Raw genomic sequence first — 23,313 nt, forward strand, 5'->3', positions numbered from 1 at the left:
TTTCATGAATAAAGTTTTAGTCTTCTCATCAAAAAAAAAAAAAAAAAAAGACACTCCTGCTACCATGTTCCTTTGATTTAATAAGTTTAAATTTAACATAGCGCTATGTTCCTTTTCCTAATATATACATCAAGGGCTTAGGAAAAATGTTAGAGCATAGTTTTAGCATCTATATATTACTAAAAACTGAAGTTTGGCGTTTAATATTACTGTGCTCACGTTAAGCCATGTTAGCGTCCATGTCATTTCCATTTTTTTTATTTGTCCTACAATTTTAAAATAGTTTTTTAAATTTCAGAATAATAAGAAATCTATAAATTTCAAAATAATAATAAATCTTAGCCCTATCTCCATCATAAAGCCTATTTCTTATCTATTTAATTCCAACATAAAGCCCAAACCCAAAGCCTTTTCAACTTAAGGAAAAACTGGAAATTTGAAACCGTGAAAAAGGGTTTTAGAAAGGGTTTTGAAGAAACTGTGGGGAACAGGAACAAAAGAAAAGGACAAACAAATGGTTTGAATTTCTCCTACCTCTCTGTTCTACGATTACATATCGTTTCAAGGACAAACAGACAGTTTGAAATTCTGCTCTACACTTTCACATAGTTTCAACCTAAGGAAAACCCAAGCGTTTGAAACTGTGAAGGGAAGAAATCTAATATCATTTGAACTCGTGAAAATCTCCCCACCTTCCTGCTCCACAGTTTCGCATTAACAGCGGCCTATCTGACTTCCTTCCTTCCTGTCTTCCTCTCCTCATAGTATATAAACTGACAAAACCTGGATGATTCGGTTGAGGTATCTCTAAATCCCAACTCTTTTTGTGCTCTATTCTTTTGCTTAATGTTTTTTGTTTCCATTTTTACATTTTGTTACTACCTCTTTCGTGTTGTGGTGTAGATGATTGTTATGCTGAAAGTTTGATTGCTGGGGTTTTTAATTGGAGCTCTGTCTTTTGGTTCAATGCTGACAGAAGTTGTACATTTTGTTACTGCCTCTTTCGTACTGTGGTGTGGATGGTTGTTTTGATTGCTGGGGTTTTTAATTGGAACTCTGTCTTTTGGTTCAATAGTGATAGAAGTCGCAGAAAAACCGCCAATAGATTCTCTTTTGATTTATATGAATTGGTCCAATAGGTTATCTGTAATGAATTGCTATTCGGTTTTGAATTATATGAATTATGTAGGCTATTCAATTTTACCACCAAAAGATAATATAAAAGACATTGTCTTATTTCTAATAGATTCAATACTGATTGAAATTGAAGAAAATTACAATGTCATATAAATCAATAGTTTCAATATTGACAGAAGCTAAAGAAAAATTCCGAGCACATTGTTTATACCTGTCAACTTTCATCCGAAACATTGTGGGTCAACTTTCATCCAAAACATTGTATCTTGCCACAAGCTGTGATGCAGGAGGCACATCATCACCTTCCACAGTATCCCACATGCTGGATTGTTTCTTCAGTTTATGTAACCAAAAGAATTAAACAAAAGAAATAGGACATTGTTCAGTGAGTTGCTTTGCTGGTAAATTACATTGTAAATAAAGCTAGATTGTTTCTTCAATTAGAAATAAAACTTTTTTTTTTTTTTGCTGTGGTGTGGATGATTGTTTTGATTGCTAGGGTTTTTAATTGGAGCTCTGTCTTTTGGTTCAATACTGATAGAAGCTGAAGAAAATTACAACGTCATATAAATCAATAGATTCAATACTGACAGACACTGCAGAAAAACCCCCAACAGATTTTTATTTATTTATGTGAATTGGTAGTAATGAATGTCCTTTAGATTATCTTTTGATTTATATGAATTGGTAGTAATGAGTTGCTTTGTTGGAAAATTACATTGTAAATAAAGCTGAATTGCTTCTTCAATTAGAATTAAAAATGAATTGCTTTGCTGGGAAATTCCATTGTAAATAAAGCTGGATTGTTTCTTCCAGATTGTTGGCTTTTGTAAGTTGGGTCCATCAAATTAACAAGTCTGATTTATTTATTTTTTTCCATTAATCCTTCTTTTGCTGCTTAATATAACATTGCAAGTTAGATTTTAGATGGTGTTTGCTTTAAAACTCATGGATGCTATCTCAATACAAAGGATTTGGACAATTTTCTGAACACTTCAGCCAAGTAAATCATAAGTTAGAGTTTCTCAGTTGTAGTTAACCATGTGCCTTTTTTTTTCCCTCAATTGTCAAACATTAGGAATATTTATACAGTTTGGGTTCTTTATTTATTTAATTATTATTAAATATGAAAATTTCAATTTAGGACCATTAAGTATTTAGGTTCAAAAAAGTGAGCCAACAACTACTGCTCATGTTTCTCCTTATCTCAAACTGGACATGGCACTGGCCTTTTTTTCAAAGCCACCAATTATTCATGTTTGGGCATTATTTTTAGAGATAGTCATGGTTCTCCTATTACAGTCCATACTAAATTAATTCCATGCCAAGGAAACTCATTGTGGATGATTGCCACACCTTGTTGAGAGCATTACATTCCTGTCACAAATTGTGGATTGGGGATTTGATTGCGAAGTTTGCCAACTCACAGTTGCTGGCATCAATTGGGTTGCAAGAACCATGCTTGAAGGGAATTTTTGATGTGTTAGAACATATTTATGTTGTAGTAAGCAAGACATATATCCTATAGGACAATTTCTAGACTATGTAATAAGTCAGCGTACGTATTGGCTAATAATGTTAAGGAGTTAAGGGTACCCTTAGCTTGGTTTGAGGAAAGCCATCTTTTCTCCTCTCTATTGTACACTTGGATTATTATCAATAAAGTTCTACCGCTTTTGAAATTTTAATTAAAAAAAAAAACTGTTTAGGATGTATCATATATATTTCATTTTTGGAACTTTCTTATGCATCGCATGGGTTAGCGACTAGTTACTATAACACTAGTCACTAACCCATGCGATGTATGAGAATAGCTACTGAATGAGTTTTTTTGTAAATAAGAGAACTTTTATGAAGAAATTATTTCAAAGTTGTGCATAGGAAATAAATTATCAAACTCCTTGTTGCTAGTTTCACAACAAGAAATATGTGTACGGTCTACGAGGGAAGAGATTAACAAATGGACTTGGACGTATGATAATCTATTTTCAGAGGACTTAAATTTAGAGAAACCTAGAATTGACAATTGGACTTACAGGACTATAGAGTTCAAAGTCTTTGAGGTGGATTTAGGGGGTGGCAAGTGAAAGGAGCTGAAGGGCTTGGGCAATAGAGCCCTTTTCTTTGGACATAATTCTTCCATATATGTTGAGGCATCTGATATCTTTTGATGTAGAGCTAATTGCATTAACTTTACCAATAGTTATCCTGATACATATTGTTCAATTCTTGGCGGAGGAGGCAGGGATATGGGCATCTACAACATGCTAGATGGAAGCATAGAACCACACTACCAAAGCGAATCTCTTTCTCGCATTACACCACCTATGTGGGTTGTGCTTAGTTTCTAAATGATCCTTTGCTATAAAGAACGTAATATTAGAGTTTGCACTTTTATCTATTTTGTTTTTCTTTTAGTTTCTTAGTTATAACGCTCTTTCGGTACTTTTCATTAGAATTAAATGAGTTTAGCTTACATCCAGTACTTTTTTAACTGGAGGTCTCCATTATTTCTTTGAAAAGCTTTAACAAACTTGGGCGTTATGTCTAGCCCTGCCTCCGTAAGGTTCTCTCCAAAATGTGCCTCCCTTAAGGCACTTACATGTGCATCTGAGCCTCTGAACGTCTGCGTGTATATAAAGCATCCACAACAACTCAAACACAAGGCAGAAAGGGAAAGGGAAAGCAGCATTCTAGAGATTCATAACCAAAGAGAAGAGAGAATTTTCCTAATGACTAATGAGCATTTCAAATTTTCTTTTCAACCCAGTACCAAAGCAGGGAAGCAGAACCAAAAAAACAAAGGGAGAGAAACTAAGAAGCATGGACAAAGACACGAGTGTGGGAATAGACACAAGTACGACACAGTGACATAAACAATTTATGTAAATTTATAACATAAAACGACCAACACTGGCATAACATGGATACAACACAAGTACGGCACCCTAAATTAAATTTCCGTGCCTCTTAGCAACAAGAAAGAACAAGTAGACAAAAGGCTATATATGAGTCACGAGTGTGTAAAATAAACATTGTTTATAACAAATTACTATGCTTTTTTTTATTCTCTGTAAATACCCAAACCCAATATCATGACCTCATGAATTGTTCACAGTGCACACATTATTTTTTATTTTATTTATTTGATAAAACAGAGCACACATTAATTGAGACACACATAAAGCAACAGAATTAATATATCAGCCTACACGCACAGTGCACACATACAATAGTATAATAATAATAATAATACACTTATGATCTTCACAATGAACTCCAATTTATTGGAATTGAACTTGGAGGCAAGCCAAGCCGTTCCAAAGCTTCCTTCACCAATCATCTTGGTCAAATTATACTTGCAATGCAAAGTGAAACATAGGTTAGTACCCCATATCTACTACTACAAATGAACATTTGATATATATGAGTTCTTTTTATTTTTTTTATAGAGAACAAACTTGTCATCAAGCTCAGTAGGCATAGTCGAAGGAGGTGGAGAAGGCCTAGCGGGGCAAGTTTGAGTAGACAGAGGGAGAGGCTAGTCAAGCAAGCCAAAGAAGACTGAGGCCTAGTTGTCGGAGTAGGCAGAGGCAGAGGCCTAGTCGAGCACGTTGGAGGAGGCAGAGACTGAGCACAGAAAGCGCCATTAGTAAGCACAAAAAATAGCAAGCATATTAAGGACGACGATGTTGCAGTTGCTGATAACATGTGAAGCACAGACACGGCACCAGAGGAGTCGCATCCGCGTCCGACGCGGTGATGCGCGAGGGACGCCGCTACCCACGCGTCTGGCCACATCGGGCCGCGTCATGCCATGTGGTGTTTTTTTTTTTAGCCAATATCGCGCCGACGCAGCTCTGACGAAGGCCGATTCACGCTAAATCAAGCCAACGTGGCTCCAATGTAGGCCGACTCAGGCCGTATCGACCGAAACCACTAAAACGGCCGATTCAGGCCAAAATTCAAAAAAAAAAAAAAAAGGTGTGAAACGCACTGTTTGAACTTAACACAAACACCAAACTTTAGCTCACTTCACACAAACACCAAACTTCAGCTCTCTGCCTCTCTCTCACTCTGTCACTGACTCACTCGACTCTCATTCTCTCTGTGCTCTCTGCCTCTGTCTTTGCTCGTTGTGAGACACTCAGCCACTTGGCACTCAGTCACTTGACTCACTTCGGTTCATTCTTTCTTCAGCTCTCTCTCACGTATTCTTAACTCAAGTATTGATATAAAGCTTTCAATCTTAGTTTGATCTTTGATTTGTGATTTGTGATTTGTGAATCTTAGTTTTCAATCTTAGTTTTATTTAGTTAATAGTTATTACTTATTATCTATTATTACTCTTAAATTTGGTATATGTTTGTATAATGTGAAAAAGTATGCTTAGCAATATATTAAAAATATAAATAAAAATATTTTTAATAATTTTTTAATCGCCGAGTCCCGCCGCACCCGCACCCACATTTTTCAAAAATTGTTGAGTCCTACACCCGCACCTGAATCCCAAAACGCACTGGTGCTTCATAGTTGATAACCAGACCATTAGTACTAACTATTTGGAGAAAATATGAAAGAAAGTTGAGAGAGAGAGAGAGAGAGAGAGAGAGAGAATATGAGAGAGTGTGAGGAAATGAAATATGATCGAGCTTCGAGCCTGAGTGAATGAAGAGAGAGAGAGAATGATGAGTTGTGCATAATGGCCGGTGCAATGTCGTTTCCACATTTTTTGGAAATTGTTCGATAGCTCTCTGTCCTGGCAGTGGTAGTACGCTACGTACATGAAAATTTTTGGCTTCTTGGTTCAACCCCCGTTATATATCTCTGTGGCTGATTAACTACAATATTAGTGGATTTTAGTTAGCTCAACTAATAAAGTCTCTGTTAGTTGAATAAGAAATTTGAGTTTCAATTCTTACTTACACAAAAAATCGATTGATGTCTTGGTTTGATAATAAAAAACTATCATCATGAGCGGACGCTACATATTGAAACTCTCTTTAAAAAAAAAAACTACGATATTAAGATTTTATTTATTTAGTTGAAGCTAACATAGATGATGTTTACATGTTGTTGATCATGGGCATTATTATGTTAATATGTCAGTTGAAAATCAATTCTTTAGAACGTATATATCAGTTGAACCATACTTATTATTATTATAAAAAATAATAATCATCTAAGGCAACCTCATAGCTAAGAGATATATGTATTTACTGGGCTCATGGGAAGACCTTAGCCCATAGCCCTATCTATGAGCAATGCCTATTTTTGGTTTAGTAGGCTGGGCTCCAATGATCAAAAAAATTTGAATTCAACCATTGGTTTTTTTTTTTTTTTAAAAGGTAATAATCAAATAATTCAAAAAACTTTTACCAACGTTATTTTCTAAAAAAAAAATTACTAGGCTATTAAAAAAAAATTAATTACCATAAATTAACATAATCACTTTAAGCATCCTTTCTTTATTAACCATAAATATTTTAATTAATATGCTTCATTTATTTCTTCATAATATTTATTTTAACATGGGAGGGAGATTGGGATGAGCAAAGTAAGAGAAAGGTTAAAGGAGAAATACTTTCTTTCAAATATGATTTATGCACCAAATCAACACAAATAAAAATAGATTTATAATCTTATAAAACTGTTGGCAGTTCACCAAATCAAAAGAGTAAATAACAAAACCATATAATATATATTTTAAATATATATTAAATATAAGTGGGTTAGGCAACCTTTTGAATCTACTAACTTGCACCAAACTTAACCCATTGTTAAAAAAAAAAAAAAAAAAACTCGCAACCCAACCCAATGCATCAACTCCTAAAAATTGACCCAACCTAGTAGGTTTGGTTGGATGGGGTTGGTTTTTGTGGATCAGTGGATTGATTGCACACCCCTAATCATTCCTTATACATCCTCGCTTAATGGCATATCTTTTCCTTGGAAATTGGTGTAGCGTTTGAAGGTTCCCTCTAGGATTGCCCTCTTTTCTTGTACTATTGCTTTAGGGAAGATGTTATCTACTAACAATTTTTAGAAGAGAGGTATTATTCTTTTGGATTGGTGTTGCATGTTCACAAAATAAGGGGAGTTCGTGGATTTTCTTCTTCATTGCCATATAACTTTTGAGTGGTGGTCAATGACATTCTATATATTTGGAATCCAATGGTTAGCCGAGAGAATTATTGATACATTTGCAGCTTGGTAGGTTTCTTTCGATTGGATAGAAACATAACCTTTTGGAAGGCAATGCCTCATTGCATTATGTAGCGTCTTTGGAAAAAAAGAAAATTCTAGAAGTTTTGAGGTTTGTGAACAGACTATCCTTGATTTTAAACTTTTTTTTTTCTTCATGCCTTGTTAGATTGGAGTGTTGCCTTTCATTCTCCTCGTTTTACTCTTATGTTATTAAAAAAAAAAAAAATATATATATATATATATATATATATATTCTATTGGAAACATTCCTGAAGCACTCTCTAAAATAAGAGGAAAAAATTTATTAAAATAATCCACTAAACAAAATAGGCTATACAACCCAAATAATAAGCTAAGCTAAACAAGCTCTAAGTTAAGCAAAATAACATGTAAAGGAATCCATAATTTAATGTATGATAAAGCCCCCAACAGATCTCAGACAAACCACAGCAACTGACAAGTTATAGCCACTCCTACTATTATCATATGGAATACCCCCTCTTTGCTGGCTTTAAGAAATGCAGTATGTACTATGCAATCAGAATCACTTGGTGTCATGAAATAACATGGAATGGGGGTTAACATCCAATAGCTTTTATAACATTTTTGATGTAATAGAGCACAGATATCAGGTTCATTTAGGGTTTTAAATATTTCATCAGATGCAAGCACCAAATGACTATTGACAGCACTTAAAGGTTTCCAATCGGTCACCTTAGGTGCCAAATTGCCATACCTGCCAATGATCTAGAGTAATAAAATTAGAAAGAAAAATTCAACCCCAGAAATAATTTTATCGACCAAAATTCATAATTTATTTGAAAATAAGATTTAGGATCCATATAAGAAAATCAAAAGCTATAAACATTCATTTCTTTTTCCTTTTTATAAGACAAAAACTCACCTTCCTACTAGTACACAAGTAGTTCCATCTTCAGTTCTTTCACTGAGACTTCTTGAATGATACCTTCTTGCCAATTTAACAGACAGATCAATCCATACATCTGGTGTTTTCAAATGAGGAGCAACAACACATCAACTTGGTACCCATAGTATGTTAAAACGGTCTCTCTAAAAAGAATAATTACATTAGGCCTATGCTCTGTTATCATACTGAGATCCCAAGCTTAATTCAAAGAGAAACAAAACTAACCTAACAAATAGAGCCATCACACAGTGCTAACTACTTTTCAATCTTTTACAACTAATTGCACTAATCTAATCCACAATTAACATGTGTTTATTCTCTTCCAAACTTATGTGAACTCGTGCACTATTTAAGCAAATGCCATTGTTTGTGGGCTACATACAATTAACTGCACTAATCTGTACTGTACATAAACACAAGGTGAGGTAAGGATGTTGTTTGATTTTGATCTATTTTCCTTTTACGCAAAACATAACTGTTTGCTCTTCATTGTCTTCCTTTTCAACGCAAACATTCTGGTTGAAAAAACTAGGATTCCCTAGGAATTTAACATCTTAGCATAAAATGGACTCTAACCATTTATGACCCTCAGAGAGAGAGAGAGAGAGAGATTCATATCTGACCTTCATCCTCCACATAGTGCCAATTACACAAAAAGGCCTTTGAGTTGCAACCATTGGCAACTAATATTTGCCCTTCTATCATAAGAACAACAGTGGCAACGCATCCAGGAACATGATTTTGTTTAGAAGCAACCTGAGAAAACATCACAAAGTAAAATTAGAAGACTAGCTCAAAAATTTAGGAAACAAACAGGTATAAAAAAAAATAAAAAAGGAAAAGGAGGGAAAAAAAAGTGTTGCTAGCAAAACTTACCTCAGAAAAAGTTAAATCAATATCATGGATGGTCCTCGACAATGCTTCCTTCAAAATTTTTGCATTTATTGTTCCATCGACTCCTCTTGGTAACATTCACAAAGAACTGCAATCCAAAGCCCTATGAATTGCAACATTATCCTCCATGAAATTCTTAAAACTTGTTCCTCTCTAATGTGTATTCTCAAAATAGATAGGGTTCAAAGCTATGAAGCATAGGTGTGTTTCGGGACTCGGGTGCGGGTGCGGGACTTGGAAATTTTTGAAAAAGGTCGGTGCGGCTGCGGCGGGACTCGGCGATTAAAAATTATTAAAAATATTTTTATTTATATTTTTAATATATTGCTAAGTATACTTTTTCACATTATATAAACATATACCAAATTTAAGAGCAATAGTAGATAATAACCAAAACATGATGTTCATAAATTAAATACAACCCACAAGATTGAAAGAGACCTGAACTTTGGTGTTTGGAGTGACTGAGTGGTTGTCTGGCCGAGTGTCTCACAACCACAGGGGAGACGAAGAGCAGAGACAAAGGCAGAGAGGCGAGAGCACAGAGAGACTGAGAGACGAGTGACGGAGTGAGAGAGAGTCAGAGAGCTTGGTGTTTGGATGAATTGAGCTGAACTGCTAAAGTATGGTATGTTATTAAGCTCAAACGGTGCGTCTTGCACCTTTTTTTTTTTTTTTTTTTGAATTTCGGCCTGAATCGGCCAGTTTTGCCCGATAGGGTCAATACGACCAGAGTCGGCCCGATTCAGCACGAATTGGCCCAAGTCTAAGCCGCGTCGGCACGAGTCGGCTAAAAAAAAAAAAAAAAAAAAAAAAAACACTTGGCAGGATGCGGCCGGACGCGCGGGCAACGGCGTCCCTCACGCATCGGACGCAGGTGTGGCTCCTCTAGTGCCGCGTCCGTGCTTTCCAGTTTCAAAGAAATTCATGCAAAGTGCAGCAAAAGGATCATAACCCATCTGACATGCCCCCAGATAAAAGGTAATCAAAAGTTTAAAACCAAAAATCAGCTTGAACTTTTTCTTGTTCCCTTTCTGTACTCTTAAAAAAAAATCTTTGAGAAGCAGACATCTTTCGCATGCTAGATATTTACTCAAGTTTAAGTTTGGGATAGCACGAAGGTTTTTTTTTTTTTTTTTTTTTTTTTTTTTTTTTTTTTAATGTACATCATGGCCTTAGGAAGAATCTCAGAGCATACTATGACATATTGCTTGATGCATTGGGATATTAAGCATGCATGTTAGGATGAGGCACTAGTGATTGGCATTAAATGATTCAGGTTTTTTTTTTTTTTTTTTTAAATGTACATCATGGCCTTAGGAAGAATCTCAGAGCATACTATGACATATTGCTTGATGCATTGGGATATTAAGCATGCATGTTAGGATGAGGCACTAGTGATTGGCATTAAATGATTCAGGTTTTCTCCTAGGTGTTAGCACCTTAGTTATTGAATTTGCAAAACCTTTATGCTTTAATTATTTGACAGTTGCACATGTCCCTACAACAACAACAATCAAGCCTTAGTCCCAAAACTTAGGGCTCAAGATATCCTCAACAAACTAATCAGGGTCAGCCACATGTATTCTTTTATGTGTGTTCTCCTTGCTTTAATCTTTTTTTTTACCCTTTGTTAACTTGTTGAATCGAGTAGGAGAGATTATACCAGGGAATTGTCACTGAAAATTGGCCCAGACTTTTAGGTTCATTTAAGTGAGGGACTGCTAAGTGATTTTTAACTTTACAAAATTATCATGCTATGGTTGGCAGATACAGAGTTAAAGTAGACACCAAATAAGTAAAAACCATTTTTTATTTATAATATAGAATAGTAAAGTAAATAACTCAAACAAATCGCAGAAGACACAGCCACCTCACTCAAGCACACAAGCATGCAAAAAGCTAATAAAATAGGGGTGCAAATTGCAGAGAGCAAATATCATCCCCTACAATATATAGATCCTTAATTTCATATCATGAACAGCAAGAAAAAGATACATGAAAAGACACATATATACCAGATATAATAGGAGCACAAACCACAAGCTAAAACAACACAAATACAGAAATTGTAGATACAGAGTGCATGTGCATAAACAAACACAAATGCACCCAATGGGTGTTGAACCTACAATCTCACCCTCCACCTTGAACTTACAAGAAGAGAAAATGCCATTTGAGCTAGAACTCATTGGCATAACAGAAGCAAATATTGGAGGGGGGGAGGGGCTGAGCTGGAGCATATATTGCACTCAAAGATTTCACAAAGAATATCCTGGTCATTATACAGATTCTAAATTTAATAACATAAGCAAACACATCCATACATGAATATATAGCAAATAAAACAGGGTCATATATTGCGATTATTTCACAAGAATATAATTAAATTTCATACATGAGAAAATTAATATATATAAGATGCATAAGATAAAGGCACAGCGAGTAAGTCCAATATAGATCTTTCCATTGAGCTCTTCTCCATTAAAATTTATAACCTAGGGAAGAACGATTACCTTCTAATAAGTTGGTCTACTTCATTAACTTGGTTTAGCTCTGGAAATACCATATCATGGTCCTCCTTGTAAGATAACGGTCCCATCAATTTGTTAAATGCATACGTCTCATCACGAAGAAAGTATGTGTGAACTAAAAAATAATTTTTAAGAAGATTTGTAGCCATCTTAGCGGAGTCCTCCACACCATTATGGTCAAATACTGCGACCATACCAACTTTAACATCTTCAATAGACCCATTTTCACCTGCAACATATCAAATATAATAATATTTTTACCTTGCAAGAATTGGAAAAAATTCATAAATTAAAAATTGGCGCCAAACATGAACTCAATTTACAAATGTAGCATTCTAATAAGATTTCAAAGTAATGAGCATAGATGATCAAGGAAAGAACTCAGCCATCAGACTGGGTCTTGGATAAGTAGAAGTAATGTCCAGATGATTATAGTAATATTTTGGGTTTTAGTAGAAATTAGCGTCAAATCAAAACTATTAACTATGTTTAACGTTTTCTGATTATTTGAGTTGGTGTTTGTTATGCTCAACTTGGAATTTGAGCTAATAAATGTGTCAAGTCAAGCAAAATCCAAGCTTTAAAAGTGTCAAAATATTGTGAATCAATTTGAAGCAAGCCAAATATTGAACTGAGAACCAAGCAAGATTAGTTAAAAGTCATGATAATACCTAGAAATGGAATCTGCAAATCAAGATCACAAAAAAATCTTTCTTTGAAATGCTTCTCGCCATCTTCGAAATTGGTGAATCCAGCCAACAAACAGTTGACTGTGTGGTTTCGGTAGAAATTATTGGAAAGAACCCAGCTAGAACACTCTGGATTTTGAAGAACAGCAGGAACACCACCCTTTTGATAATATGTGGCACATATTGTCCTTTCTCCATAAGAAAACGAGTTTCCAAGCAGAAAGAGCCCAACAACAACACCTAAAAACAGGGTCCTTAACCCTTCCATTGTCCACTTTAATTGTGATCAAACTTTGAACCTAACAAGTTCGTAAACATGTATTGACAGTTGTTAAAACGGTTGAAGAAAAGCAAGTATACACACATGTATTCAACTGACTATATATTTTATATTCGTAACTTTTGATGATTAAAAAGAAAAATGCTAGGAACTTGACCTCATGGGCTTAAACTTTTATGTTATGTGGTGTTCCAGCAAGCATGTTATGTTATATGAAAATACAGCTAAACACAACAACGAACAAACAACATAGTATCCAGAAAGAAAAACAGAAGCAACACAACACAACATACAGATATAGAGCGAAACATAAAATTCGAAAAATTGAGAGTACCCAATGCTTAAAAGGTTAGAGCTTTTACTGATTTTGGAAGAGTTTGAGAGATAAAAGGAGAGATACGATGAAGAACCTGAGACTGAGAGTTTGAGTTGAGATTAAAAACAATCATCATCAGTTCGTATCATGACTAGGATAAAGATTGAAAGATATATCTACATATCTGAGCCATCACTGGGCCCGAACCCGCTAACCCAAAAAAAAAACTAGAGTGAAAGAAATTTCAAATTTCAGGCCTATACAGCCTTGGACTAAACCCAAAATTCTAAGAAAGAAATTACTAGGCCTGTTTTTACAAAGCTGGCAGTTGGTACGTAAAAAATTTAACTTTGTGGGTTTAAAAAATGTGACTCTTTTTCCCTAGTGTTTAGAACTTCGTGGGTTTTCGGCTTGTTTAGTACGTGTGTTTAAATAACAGTTTTCAGTTTTTAGGGAAATAAGTGTAGGTGAAAAAGTATGTAAAAATACGTATAATATTGTTTAAAAATTGAAAACATGTGTTTAAAATGATGTACCAAACAACCCATTTGTGTTTTGGGTTGTTTGGTTTGGTTAGATTTCAATTGGGTTTGCTTTAAACATGGGACATACACATAGTTGTCTCTCTCTCTCTCTCTCAATGATTAATTGAAAGTCTGAAAGTAGTGTAAATTGGATTTTACTATAGTTTTTTTTTTTTTTTTTTTAATCTTTTGGCAGCTGGGTTTGAAATTTTGAATGGCTTAGGTTGACTTTAATTGGGTTTTTTTATTTGGGAAAGTTTGACTCTTCCTTCTCAAAATTTAATTGGGTGGTTACTATTCCCCCCCCCCCCCCCCCCCAATGTTTAACATGTTTTAGGAAGGGCAGCTGCAGCTTTGGAAGGTTAATACTTTACTGATTCTTAGTTAATATAACTAATGATGTTCTGTTTCTTTTTGCAGATAATATTACTATATAATTTGGGATTTAAATCCTCAAAAGTTCCTAGAGTACTCTACAACATAAAATTCTCTTAATCTCAACCATTGTTCTAAAATAAATGGTTAAGATCATGAGTAATGGTACAGGTACAAACTATTTTATAGCATTTTTACAAACTATTGATGTGACAAATTCTTTTTAGTTCTAATATGAGTCCAATACTAACATCACATTTATGTTTATCAATGATTATTTGAAAATTACTAAAGTCACATCGACAGTTCGTAAAAATGTTGTAAATTAGTCTGTGTCTATAACATTATTCTAAGATCATTCCATGTCATTAATTCATTAACAAAAACCTTAAAATAGATGTCATGTCAGTTATTAAAATGGACTGCTCTGATTTTAAATTTATCTTAATTTAAAAAAAAAAAAAAAAAAAAAGCATCACATATCTAAATTCTGAACCCTAATTTCATATTCGTGCCAACACTGATGACCATCTTCCCCATCACAAATATGGAGAAAAGGTTAAAGCATAGGTGTCGAAGACCATATTTAGCAGTGGCAATCAAATCCACTTTCTCCAACATCCTTTTTTACCATCTTACTTACCATTCTTTAAATATGATTTTCCCTCTTTGAACCTTTCATTCTATTGGTCATACAAAAAAAATGAGAACCCTTCCCAACTGTGAGAGCTCAAATCATTAGCATTGCTACTAAGATATGAACAAAAAAAACAATTGATTGGTGGATTGGGTGATGTGTTCTAGGATGAATGGAGTTTTTTTTTTTTTTTTTAATAATTTTATTAAATGGAGATATTACTTTCAGCCATAGGAAGAATTTTTTAAGCCGTTTGGTTGGAGCAGTGAAAAAGTAGGGGAATAGAAAATGGGAAGATAATGGAAAAGTGGGAAGATAGAAGAAATTAAGTTTTCTCCTATTTATGTTTGGTTGGGAGGATAGAAAAGTGGAGAGATAGAAAATTTATTTGTTTAATTGAGAAGAAAAAAAAATGAGAGAACAGAAAAGTGCAGTTCGTATAAATTTACAATTATATCCCCATTAAATAAAACAAAAAAAACATTTTCATAGCAAAAAATTATGTATGTGAAAACAAAAAAGTAACACATTTTTTTAGCAAAAATAATTGTGTGTGTAAGTAGAAAAAAAAAAAAAAAAAAAAAAAAAAAAAAAAAAAAAAAAAAAAGATCAATTGGACAAAGAAAAAAAAGGGCCAGAACAACGCCCATGTGCACTATGCACATGAGAATTTTGGTAAGCTCGTGCATAGTTTTCTCTCCCCCCATTTTGGGGAGAAAACATTCTGGTGGGTTTGGAGAGAAAACACTTGGGCCCCACCACACATTTTCCCTCCCCCCTCCCAACCAAATACCATCCAAAAAGTCTTCCCTCTTCATTTTCTCTCATTTTTTTCCATCCTTCCTAAAATCCACTCTAACAAACACACCCTAATAGAATGCACTGCCAAGGTTTTTTGTAGTTCATGGGCCAAAACTTCCCTGGAGACAAGTCTAGTGCCATCAGTATTGGCACAACGGTAATTGTGGGTTCAGATCTATGTTGTTTAATTTTTTAAAAACTAAAATAAATTTAAAATATGAACTGTCTATTTTAATAATTGACATGACATCTATTTTAAGATTTTTATTAATGAATTAATGACATGGAATAAATATAACCATTGATTTTAAAATGAAATGTCGAGATTAAGAGAACTATATAGGGGTAGAGTACTCTAGAAACTCTAAAAATTAGGAATCCTACAATTTTTACTTTAACCTTATGTAGTGGCCAAGGCCAAGCATTATCAGTTATGGTGCCCCAAGGATTTCAAATAAACGAGTCCAAATCTTCTATCTCATTCTTTCTACTTCACTTTATGCTCCACAAATAAAAGAATGCCACATGTCCACTTATTTGATTAAATGCTAAATTTATGCCTTTTATTATTTTAATTACTTAAATAAAATAAAAATTTTAAAAACTCATAATGTTTTCACTGCATTGCCACCACAACCTTCACTAGCAGCCACTATCAAAATTCCGGTGAACCACTGCCACCAAGCTCACCACTTCAGATGAAACTCATAACTCTTCCACTTTCTTCCCTCTCAAACCCATGAAAAACCAACCCAACACCACCACACTACCACCCTTCCTTCACCTCTCTCCATTTCAAAAACCAAAATAATCTTTCAAGCTTCAGATTTCAAGATATACATTTTGGTTAAGGATAAAAGGGGAGATAACAATCAGGCTAGTATTACGCCTATTAAACAAAAAAAAAAATGTTTGGAATTCTTTTGGTATATGAACAGAGATGGGATAGTGGTGGTTGATACCCATTTGTTAGTAAGGGTAGCTAAGCTGGGTGGGTTAGTTGAAGAGTTATGGGTTTTGGTGGTGACTGGTGCTGACTTTGATGGCTTTGCCGAAATCTTGATGGTGGCTGCTGGTGAAGGTGGTGGTGGGGGCAGTGAGAATTTGATGTGTATCTTAACTTTTTATTTATTTTAGTTTATTGAAATAATAGAAGGCAAGAATTTAGCATTTGATTAAATAAGTGGACATGTGGCATGATTTTACTTGTGAAACAAAGGGTGAAGCAGGAAGAATGAAATAGAAGATTTGGACTCCAAATAAACTAGCTACATGTATTTTTTTTTTATGTGTGCTCACCTTGATTTAATTTTTTTTTTTTCCCTTTGTTTGCTTGCTTGTTGAATCAAGTAGGAGAAATTATGCTAAGGAGCTGTCATTGAAAATTGGCCCACACTTTTAGGTTCATGTAAGTAAGGGACTTCTAAGTGATTTTTTACTTTACAAAATTGTCATGCTATGATTGGTAAATATAGAAGTAGACACCACATTAGTAAAAATCTCTCTCTCTCTCTCTCTCTCTCTCTATATATATATATATATAGAACAATTACCTTACAATTTTCGCAAAATATTATTATATATATATGTATACTAATTTTAGCAATTTTGTTTTATAAAATTAATGTTTGTTTCTTTTAAAAAATATCATTGATTCTTTTAAGAGTAATGTTATACTCACAAACCTTTTACAACATTTTCACAAATTGTTTTGGTAGCAAATTTATATTGGCTTGTGTATAGACCCATGACTCAAATCATTTTTTTACTTACCACTTATCACATTAGTAATTTATAAAATAAAAAAAAAAAAAAGCTTGTAACTCTAGCATTTTCCTCATTTTAGTGACTGCAAAAAAATTTATAGACCTATCAAAAAAAATTATAGATCTAAAATTTAAAACAAAATATATAAGCCCAAAAAACAACAACAAAAATTACCAATAAAACTAAAAAAAAAAAAAAAAAAAATTAAGCTCAGTTAACTAATTTTATCCAAAATAAACAACTCTATCCTTTAAAAAATTCTAAACAATAATAAATTTGCTCTTACCCACTTTAAAAAAATAAAATAAAATAAAATCTCAACAACTAAGTAGCACAATCAGAGGTTGAAACCGCCATACAGCCAACAAAAAAATCGCCCCCTAACTCAAAGTTCTGGCTGTTGGAAACAACTGGTTTGGCATCTCATACAAAACCCACAGTGAAAGCAACATAAGAATTTACTTCATTCATGATAGATAACATGTAACCTTAAATTTTAAAACAAAGAAAATAAAGCGTACCTTAGTGCAATAAAATTCAAAAACAAGACTTGAGAATACCTTTAATCTTCAACTCAATTCCACATGGTGCCCAAGATGAGTGGTCTCTCAATCAGTTCTTGTGTACATTGATTTTTCTTTGGAAAAGTGTATTTCTAAGATCTTGTAGAGAAAAACTGTTTTCTCTTCCTTTTAATTATACGTACGTTTTAACTACATTGGCAGTTACTTTATTTAATAACTCTTATTGAATAAATAATTGATTATCTAATTGGGTTAGCCTTTTGGGCTAGCCCAATTGGGCTTAAGTGTGTGGCTTGGGATGGGACCAAAGGGACTAATAAGGCTCTAGCTCCAATGGGCCTCAGACTTATCTGTCAACTCTTGACAAGCCTAAAATTACCATCTTGAGAATAACAAGTACCACTATAGAAATAATTGCACTCTAGGCCTTATTAATAAATTATTTCCCAAGACTCTAATATGATATCATTTGACCCCTCCATGAAATATTCATAGTGAACAAAGTCATAATAAACTGTCACTTTGTAAACATCTATTTTATTCCTTGAGTACCCAATTTAATCTTTTAGTTATTCATATTTATGAAATCTAATTTCATAAAATATGAACTTTAGTAACTCTTTACTAAAGAGGCCGGCCCTAAATAACCAGTTCCTATTAAACTTATCTCAAGGGAATATTTTGTGTATCTATAGAAAGAGATTATGAATTCCATCTTGAGAATATGTGTTCCCTCAACACTACGTGTGGTTACTTAACATACTAAGGCTTTGACAGTTAAACTAGATCTCACTTTTGATATATCAAAGTAACCTACATTTTATAATCGAGTTCACTATCCTCTCAGGATTGAGAGTCTATGAAATTAGAAGTCATGAGATTAATTATTCAAATGACAATTGTTAATTGAATAATTAATCTTATAGCGGTCTAGTTCAATATATCTTATACATTTAAGACATATTAACACATCAACTAGAAGTCTCTACTTCCATAATCAAGACAAACCATCTTAGTTGGTGCGTTATAGTCTTCACAGATGAAACACCCAATTTCATCACCGACTAGGAACTATATTTTGAGTTCACAAGGAACTTTTGATTTATATTTTCTGTAATTAAATCACATAAATTACATACAATGCATCTCAAGGACTATGATAATGTCCCATTAATTCATTTATAAATAGTCTCATATAATTAAACAATTTAATTATTTATAACATGTCAATAAATTGGATTTTAGGGCACAAACCCTAACACTAGCTCCATCCTTGAAAATCATAAATTAAAATTTGTCTCAAAATATGAACGCAATTAACAAATGCAACATTCTAATAATTAAGTTTTTAAAGTAATGGGCATAGATAATCAAGGACAAAACTCAGCCATCAGAATGGGTAGGTAGAAGTGATGTTGAGATGATTATAGTCCTTAAACTGTTAACATTTTAAGTTCAAAACAGTAGAAAAGTGTGTCCAATCAAAACTATTTTTAACGCTTCTAATTATTCAAGTTGGGGTTTGTTATGCTCGACTTCGAATTTGAGTTAATAAATGTATCAAGCCAAGCCTTAACACCTATTCAATTCAAATTCTTTTATTTTTGGAAAGAACCCAGCTAGAACACTCCGGATTTTCAAGAACAACAGGAGCATTGGCATTGTGGTAATGTGTAGCATAGAATGTCCGTTCTCCATAAGAAAATGAATTTCCAAGCAGAAAGAGCCCAACGACAACGAATAACAAAGTCCTCAACCCCTTCATTATCCACTTTACGATCAAATTTCAATCATAACTAAAATCATAGTCTTTAACACATCATTAAGAACACACTTTTTTTTCTCTTTTAACTAACTCTAAGTCATGATCAACAAAAGTACTCTTAAGAAAGAGGCACACTAGGATGAAGATGGTAAATTTTAAAATTTCGAAAACAGTTGAAATCTACAAGACACCAAAGATTATGCCTTAAATAAATCTACATATCCACTAAGGTTTTACTTAACATTTTTTTTTTTTTTTTTTATAAATAGCTTAATGTCAATTTACTTTTTCATTTTTTATACACAGTTTAAAAAAATCTAAAAGGGGTATGAATACATTAATCAAGACTTTTTTTTCAATATAATGCTAGTGAAAATCATAAAAATAAACATAAACTTGAAAATAAATATATTTGTTTGATCTAAGCCCACAAACATATGTTATTCTTTATTTAAATTGAAGCATAGGAAAATATGGAACATTCAATTTTAATGTTTGATTTTTTTTTTTGGGCTTTTCATGCCCCTTTCCCCTTTGTTTTTCAGATACAAATCAATTTCTAAATATTTATGTGAGAAGCTCAAGTTTCAAAGTTACTAAGCATTAAACAAGTTTCAATATTTAAATATAATGTTACATTTATTTATTATATTAGATGGATAATTTTTTAGTATCACCAACAGGATGGATTTCATGGGGAAAAAGAATTAAGGGTATTTTGTGAATCTTCAAAAGAAGTCGGCTTTGAGATATGGGCTTCTAGCGGCAACCATAGTCCAAATTAGTCAAAATCCCATGGGTTATAAGCTCATATCATTTGTGGCTCTTAAATTAGTGGAAAACTTGGCAATATTACAAGGAATCACACTTTCAATTATAAGTATGTCTATATTTCATATGTTCAAAAGAAGAAGAAAAAAAAAAAACACCTTTTCATTTCAATGTTATTAACGATAGTAGATTTAGGGATGTCAGCTTTAATTTCCCCTACTTTTGGATATTAATTGGGGTTTCAACAGTATACACAGTCGAGGTTTAGATTAGATTAAATATAATATGAGTGAGACCAAAAAAAGAATAGTTCTTCTAAATAGGGGCAAAAAAAAAAAAAAAAAAAAGAGTCAAAAGCAAAATTGTGGTTTTATCTTTATCGGGTTGGACATAAGTACTATCGGGTCTAAGGACCAAGAGAATAGGTCAAGCTTGACCCGGATCTCTTATCCTTCCAAATTCCAAAAACCCTACTACTAAAAATAAATTAGAATTCCAACAGAATACAATATCAAGAGTCTTATTGCTGTTGAAGACTTGCTTGAAGTTTATATGTCGCTCTTGGTGAAATCACAAAGAATGTGATTGAACAAAGAAGTGTTGAAATGGGTCCATGCTAAGCAGATGCAATAACAATAAGGAACACCTCAAGGCATAGCTCCATTATATTATAATCTAAAAACAAATATCATTAAATATCATTATGTAATTTAATTCCAATGAAATAATTATATTTTATTTTATTTTTCTTTGTATGTTTATGGTCTGGCTTTGCATGTAACTAGGAATATAAAAAAAACTAATAAATGCCACCTTGTTTATTTTTTAAACATAAATTAAAAGATCTAAAAGGGCTACAAATACTTTAATTAAGAATTCTTATTTTTGAATATGAAAAATAAACATAGACATAAAAATAAACATTTTTTTTTGTTTTATTTGAACCTATAAACATATGTTAATCTTCATTCAAATAGAAACATAGGAAAATATGGAAATTTCAATGTCAACATTTTAATATTTTAGGCTATTCATATCCATCTCACTTTTGTTTTTAACTTACAAATCAAGTTTCAATTATTTATTTGAAATAAGCTTAAACTCATATTTTTTAAGCTCCAAACAAGTTTTAGTATCTAAAGATAATCTGACCTTATTTTTGTGTGATATTTCTGTTATTAGTAATTTAATTGATTATGGTTTCAAAGTAACCATAATAGTTTAAGCATGTTTTGTAGGGTTTTTGAAATATTTTTAAACAATATCTTGCAAAGTATTTGTTGAAATGTTCGAAGACCCATCATTATCTTAAAGTAAAATATTCACACACATTACGGTAAGTTTTACTTGTGTTTCAAAAGAAAATCAAGTAAAGTACATTCTTGCTTTTATAACGAATTCTAAACCGTGATCAATAGAAATATGAACAAGAAAGTGACACACTAAGAAAAAGTGGATTGTATTCCAGATTCATAACTAATTTTGATAAAAATGAATGAATTTATTTTCTTTAGCTGAGTTTACACCTCAATAAAACTTTATCCCTCTCCCTCTCTTTTGTAGTACGTATAATAGTAATTAACTAATTATGCAATGCCCTCAAAGAGTCAAAATACAATAAGGTGGAAGTACTCCCTCCTTTGACATGAATGGAAGGTTCCATTAACTAGATTCATGATAAGACCTATCATTTATATGAGAGGAGAGTATCACGTTATTGTACTTTAAAAGCATTAAAAAAATTACTCTTGTTTAATCTTTGATACCCCCGCTAAAAAGGGAAAAAAGAGGAAGAATATTTCTTGTCTCTTAAAACTCTATTTGGGATGAGGGAATGGAATGAAATAAAGTGGAATCTGCAAATCAAGATCACCAAAAAAAAAAAAAAAAAACTTTCTTTGAAATGCTTCGAATGATCTTTGAAATTGGTGAATCCAGCTAACAGACAGTTGACGGTGGGGTTTTCTAAGAGATTTTTGGAAAGAACACAACAGGAACACCACCATTATGATAATGTGTGGTACATGATGTCTGTTCTTTATAAGAAAACGAGTTTCCAACTAGAAAGAGCCCAACAATAAATAACAGAGTCCTCAACCCTTTTGTTGTCCACTTTATGACCAAATTTCAATCCTAACAAGTATGGCCAAAAACCCAAGGGATTGGCTAAGTAGTTCTTAAGACCTCCTCATATTCATGGATTTTGGATTTAAAATCTCTTACCAACATCTTGGGGCCATCAACTCATGTCTAGGGCCAAAATGGGAAATTAACCTTAATTTTCAAATATTATAATTAGTAGGCTACGTTTTCAAAATATATTTTTTACTAGCATCTCGAGGCTAAGAGGCTCGATTTTGGACTATAAATCGAGTCTTTAAGGGTCGGTTTTCATGTTCTGATCGGGTCCGAGGTGGCAGTTTGTCCACGTGGAAATCGAGTGTTAGAAACTCGATTTATATATCGACGCTCATGGGCTCGATTTGTTCTTGAAATTTCATGAAATTTCAGCAAGTGTTGGAGTACAAAACACAAACACAGATCAGCTAGCACAAAACATCCAACCAAATTTACCCCCAACAACCACCTAAAATCTAGATAATAAAATAAAATAAAAACCCATCAAATTAGAGAGAGAAACAACCCAGTAGATCAGATTCAAATCAGAGAGAGAAAGACTTGGGTCGCGCTGCTCCGACCTAGGTCGCGCCACTCTTGGAAGGCTTGATGTTCAGGCCAGACCTCGTCATCCAAGGCTTGATGTTCTTGGAAGGCGGCTCCTGCTCTGATAGTAGCACCAAGAAATGTTTTGCTGGGTAAGAAAATGTGAGATGATGAAGATAATAACAAGGAACGGAACCCATCATATATATTCAACTATTTATTTTAAAATAAGATTCTAATAGTAATATTGTTATAAAATGATTTCATTCTTTTCCCTTTATGTAAATCTCAAATGGTATTAATTACCTTTCATTCTTTTTCATTTATTTTCATTACTTAAAAAAATTTCTTTCCATTTCATTCTTTCATGAACTTCCAAATAAAGTGTAAGTAACAAAATTTTCCTTGCATCTTCACTTCAAGCCCATTGTCTGCCACCCACACCCACTCATTCGTTATCTTCCAAAGCTGAAAAAGGAAAATTCTTCTCCTAAAAAATT

The 23,313-nt window shown here is 33.2% G+C and overlaps 2 protein-coding genes across 2 annotated transcripts; both read right to left on the reverse strand.

The window, feature by feature from the left end:
• Positions 1-7,779: 7,779 nt before the first annotated feature.
• LOC126728720 (putative protein phosphatase 2C 50) lies at positions 7,780-9,244 on the reverse strand. Its single transcript, XM_050434507.1, has 4 exons — positions 9,149-9,244; positions 8,896-9,028; positions 8,249-8,348; positions 7,780-8,080 (listed from the first exon to the last, which is right to left on the reverse strand). Exons 1-4 carry the CDS (start codon positions 9,242-9,244, stop codon positions 7,780-7,782), a joined length of 630 nt encoding a protein of 209 aa, XP_050290464.1.
• A 2,371-nt stretch (positions 9,245-11,615) lies between these two features.
• Positions 11,616-13,100, reverse strand: LOC126729184 (probable protein phosphatase 2C 51). The gene is made up of 2 exons (XM_050434873.1): positions 12,372-13,100; positions 11,616-11,929 (listed from the first exon to the last, which is right to left on the reverse strand). The coding sequence occupies exons 1-2, from the start codon at positions 12,655-12,657 to the stop codon at positions 11,679-11,681; spliced, it is 537 nt and encodes a 178-aa protein (XP_050290830.1). The 5' UTR covers positions 12,658-13,100; the 3' UTR covers positions 11,616-11,678.
• Between the last annotated feature and the right edge of the window lie 10,213 nt (positions 13,101-23,313).

The sequence above is a fragment of the Quercus robur genome, chromosome 5 (assembly GCF_932294415.1).
Source record: "Quercus robur chromosome 5, dhQueRobu3.1, whole genome shotgun sequence".
Classification (NCBI taxonomy): domain Eukaryota; kingdom Viridiplantae; phylum Streptophyta; class Magnoliopsida; order Fagales; family Fagaceae; genus Quercus; species Quercus robur.

Excerpts from the sequence above, each read along its gene's own strand:
- LOC126728720 (XM_050434507.1), bottom strand. The coding sequence starts at position 9,244 with ATGTTACCAAGAGGAGTCGATGGAACAATAAATGCAAAAATTTTGAAG. Across the intron at positions 9,029-9,148 it reads TTGATTTAACTTTTTCTGAG|GTTGCTTCTAAACAAAATCA; the intron begins GTAAGTTTTGCT and ends ATGTTTTCTCAG. Across the intron at positions 8,081-8,248 it reads ACTTGTGTACTAGTAGGAAG|GTATGGCAATTTGGCACCTA; the intron begins GTGAGTTTTTGT and ends GATCATTGGCAG.
- LOC126729184 (XM_050434873.1), bottom strand. The coding sequence starts at position 12,657 with ATGGAAGGGTTAAGGACCCTGTTTTTAGGTGTTGTTGTTGGGCTCTTT. Across the intron at positions 11,930-12,371 it reads TTTGCAGATTCCATTTCTAG|GTGAAAATGGGTCTATTGAA; the intron begins GTATTATCATGA and ends GATATGTTGCAG.